Source organism: Vicia villosa, linkage group LG1 (assembly GCF_029867415.1).
Source record: "Vicia villosa cultivar HV-30 ecotype Madison, WI linkage group LG1, Vvil1.0, whole genome shotgun sequence".
Taxonomy (NCBI): domain Eukaryota; kingdom Viridiplantae; phylum Streptophyta; class Magnoliopsida; order Fabales; family Fabaceae; genus Vicia; species Vicia villosa.
The window spans coordinates 171888844-171893013 of record NC_081180.1 but is presented as its reverse complement, the minus strand read 5'-3'; the positions used below and the strand labels follow the sequence as shown (position 1 = coordinate 171893013).

The 4170-nt window shown below is 28.8% G+C and overlaps 1 protein-coding gene across 1 annotated transcript; it reads right to left on the bottom strand.

Annotated features, from left to right (window-relative positions):
* Positions 1–236: 236 nt before the first annotated feature.
* On the bottom strand, positions 237–3873 carry LOC131644649 (uncharacterized). The gene is made up of 10 exons (XM_058915206.1): positions 3717–3873; positions 3458–3630; positions 3246–3366; positions 2983–3035; positions 2767–2896; positions 2468–2613; positions 1182–1370; positions 850–1079; positions 536–672; positions 237–385 (listed from the first exon to the last, which is right to left on the bottom strand). The coding sequence occupies exons 1-10, from the start codon at positions 3843–3845 to the stop codon at positions 323–325; spliced, it is 1371 nt and encodes a 456-aa protein (XP_058771189.1). The 5' UTR covers positions 3846–3873; the 3' UTR covers positions 237–322.
* Between the last annotated feature and the right edge of the window lie 297 nt (positions 3874–4170).

Sequence of the window (4170 nt, the reverse complement as noted above, 5' to 3'; positions counted from 1 at the left end):
ACGTGGTATACACGTCGGAACACCCTTTATTTTCCCACATGAATAACACGACACAAAAAATGGACGCTGGGTGGCTCTTTCCTTGTAGTGTCTTTTATAAACAAATTTAATTTTTTTAGGTTAATTCAATAAATAATGTATATTTTTGATTACATATAGACTAGATATATTTATTGAATGAACTTTAAAAAGTGAAATTTATTTATAAAAAAAAGAAATAGAGAGAATACAATCCATCATATATTAAACATTCGCAATACAATACAAAGCCAAACTCAGTAATTTATAAATACGGAATCACAAGTCACATTAATTCTCAAAATCAATATCTATATATGAGTTGTTTGTAAGCATCTTTGTTCTTCGAGTATTGGTCAATTTCAACCTGCCATCATAAACCACATTAATTAGGCATCCACGTTAGTATAGTTCAAGGTGAATCACATTTAGACACATATTAGAACAGTCTCTACTACTTTAGAGACAAACTCATAATCTAACATCACTAGTAAGCATCTATAGTAAAAATATTTACCTTTTGAATTGCTTTTATGGCAGTCAACAACTTATCACCAAAAAATTCCTCAAGAAAATCAGCCTTATGGAGAGCTTCTAAAGATTCAGATAATGATTTTGGCAATCTTTGAAGAGTTTCCAGATTTGGACTCCTATCTGTTTCATACATACAAATAAAAAGTTTATTATTTATTCCGTTCATGCCTATTATTAACATCTATAAAACACCATGACGCAACACGACGCAGACATTTTAACATTGATAATATCAAAAACATACGACACCGACTTAGTTTCAAGAAGAGAAAGATATCAAAATTAATATTATCATACCAACAGGTTCAGGAAGAGTAAGATGTCGACGAAGACCATCAACACCAGCAGCAATTATAGCCGATAAGCCCAAATAAGGATTTGCACAGCCATCCATTAACTTAATCTCGAAATTACTCTTCAAACCATCCGGAGTTCCGGGCGAAGATGAAGCTCGCAATGGAGCTTCCTTATTTTCATTCCCCCAAAACAAATATGTACCCCATGTTGTCGATTGTAACCTATCATAACTGCAATCAAATTCAATACTCATGTAAGAAAAACAAGAAGCATAATTTATTTTCTTATATGATCAAAGAGCTTCTATTGATTGAAGAGTGTGAATCTCAAACCTGATTGGAAGTGGTGCTAAGAATGACAAAATAGAAGGAAGATGATGTAGAATTCCAGCCATAAACTCTTTTCCAAAAGTTGATATTCCATATTTTGATGATTCATCAGATGCCATAAACACATTTTTGCCATTCTGCCATAAGCTTAGATGTGCATGGATTCCAGAACTCACATCATCTAAATTGAACCTTCAATAATACCACAAAACTCTGTTATGTGCTCTATAAAGGAGGAAGGAAAAAAAGAGATCATAAGCCAAAGACATACTATATAAATTTTAATTTATCTTGGGCATTTTAAAGTGATAGTAAGCACACATTTTTATATTAAAATAGAATTTTTTAAAAATAAAATAATTTTTTATAATATTTTTTTAATACTAAAATTAATTAATTATGATTTTATGATCTTATTCTAACTGATTATGAAAAAATTATTTTATTTTTAATTGAAACAATTTTAGTTTTTTCTCACAATTTAGCATTTAGAATTGATTACACACCAATTATTAAATATGTATCATTTGTGATACATATCATCCTATAAAAATGTTTGAAACTATGAAGAATAAAAAAAAATTACACGTCATTAAAAAATAAACACGTTATAAATTTTCATTAAAAAATATTAAAGAGACAAGAAATGTAGGGCCAGTTTGTTTCAGCTTTAAAAAAATGGATTTTTTCTTTGTATTTTTGAAAATAGATTTTCTAAAACCGTTTTTCAAAATATTACAAGTTTTTTTATATTCGTTTTTCCTAAAATGAAACACTTAATTTGACATCCTATAACATAAACATACATAATTGAAGACCAAAACTTAGTCAAAATCATAATTTTTTCAAAAAGTTGAATTTCAAAAATGATTTTTATGAAAATCTATTTGAAATAGCTTCAAAATTAAGTGATTTTTTGAAATTTTGATATCCAAATTTTTTTGCCATAAATAAATGAAATACCTAAAATCACATTTTAAGAATAAATATTCAAACAAAATTTTCATTTGAAGCTTCTATAAAAAGTTTCTTTGTAAAAATTTTTTTCACAAAATTTAGCAACACTATAAAAATCATTTTAAAAAAAGCCAAAACAAACGGGCCCGTAGTCAATTAACTCATTAATCTCTTCAAAATTGATGAAATTAATTATTTAAATATATTTTTTGAAATGAATTGAAAGATTATACCAAATTTTCAAAAAATATCATACTGATCAATCCTAAAAATTAAGCTAATAATAAATACTTAGGCTACACATTGACATTCCATATTACATTGGCACTTACTTTGGAACAAAAGTTGCAAGCAATCCATGTTTCCTAGCAATTGCCCTAATAATTTCACGTGTGTAAACTAAGTTGTCCACTGCTTTATTACAAATGGTATGCTTCAAAACCAGCTCAAATTGACCTTTTCCAGTTTCTGTATGTAACTGCAATTTCAATTCATGTATAAAAGAAACAAGTTCAGAATTAAATAAAAGTAATTATGTTATTAATAACAACAATTTTCCTTTCTACTATTTTTTCAATATAAATTTATTTCATTTACAATAGATCTAGTTAAAAAATCCATAATATTTTACCTGTTCTACTTGAATGTCCATGGAGTGCAAAGCAGATGCAATTTCACGAAGTATTGGGCAAGCAACATCAAGTGTTGATGAGCAGCAGTAAGGACTGGAGTCAAATTCTATCCATTCTTCTTTTCCTTCCCTGAATGAATTTTTCATATTTAGACATAATTGGCATGGTAAATTGGATTATTCAAATTACTATATATTATTGAATATATCATTTACCTTGTTATGCTCTTTAAAAGATAAAACTCAATCTCAAATCCTGCACTTATTATCTGAAAATAAACTATACATTAACAATTATGATTTTGAATAAAAAAAATATTAACATGTTTTATTGCAGTAAGATTCTCGCATCGGACAATATATAATAACACCTGTATATATTAAGTCATATATTATCCGATATTATCGAACGAGGGACTCTTAACAATAATTTAAACAAATACTTAATTTATGTTTGATAGATAATTAATAGATATTACCAAATCAAATTCATCTTTGAGAATTTTGGTAACTCTTCTAAATACTTCTCTTGGACAATGTTCCCATGCTTGACCAGGATTAAAATTCAGATCACCCAAAACCATTTCATCTTGTTTACACCTATAATAATTCACACTACCTTCTATTAACTAGATTAATAAATAATCTCAAACTTAAACTCAAAATTATTCGAAAGAATTCGAGTAAATACCATGGAATAGTCCTTATAGTAGACAAATCAGGTGTAACTCTTGCTTCACCAACAAAACCCACACCAGAACCAGGTGCAGGTTTTTCCAACAAAGATGACATTACCATAGTCACTGGCGGTAACGCAACACCATTCTTCGTAACAACATCATAGAAATGCTTTCTAGGAATAGCCTGAAACAAAATTTGACATAACTTCACAACACAATAATATAAACAGAAAAAATAACATGTATTTTATGAAACATGATGAAACTCACACGACATCTATATTGTCCTGAATGAGTAACCCAAAATATTCGAACAAATGAAACATCACTCTCTTCAACCTTGTCCACAACTTTTAAAAAACCGTTCATATTTCCATTTCCATTTCCTATAAATTCCATTTTCTCAAACTTTCTCTAGTTTCTTCGGGTTTGTTTGTTTATATTATCTTTCTCCTACATGCATGGATTGATTGGTTATACTATTAGAAAAGAAAAGCACACTAGCTTTATAAGTAGTGAGTGCAAATCTAACTTTGGAAAGTGTGTGGATATTTTCACACGTCCACTTGCCTGTATCACATTGGACACGTGTTATGAGTCACATGGGGGAGCACGCTATAATTGACCACGCATTAATAGTTTGCATTTCTTATTTTTGTTTTGAAAATGCAAAAATTAAAAATTCATTCAATGATTGTCGTGGTTGGGTTGTCCTCGTGTCAAA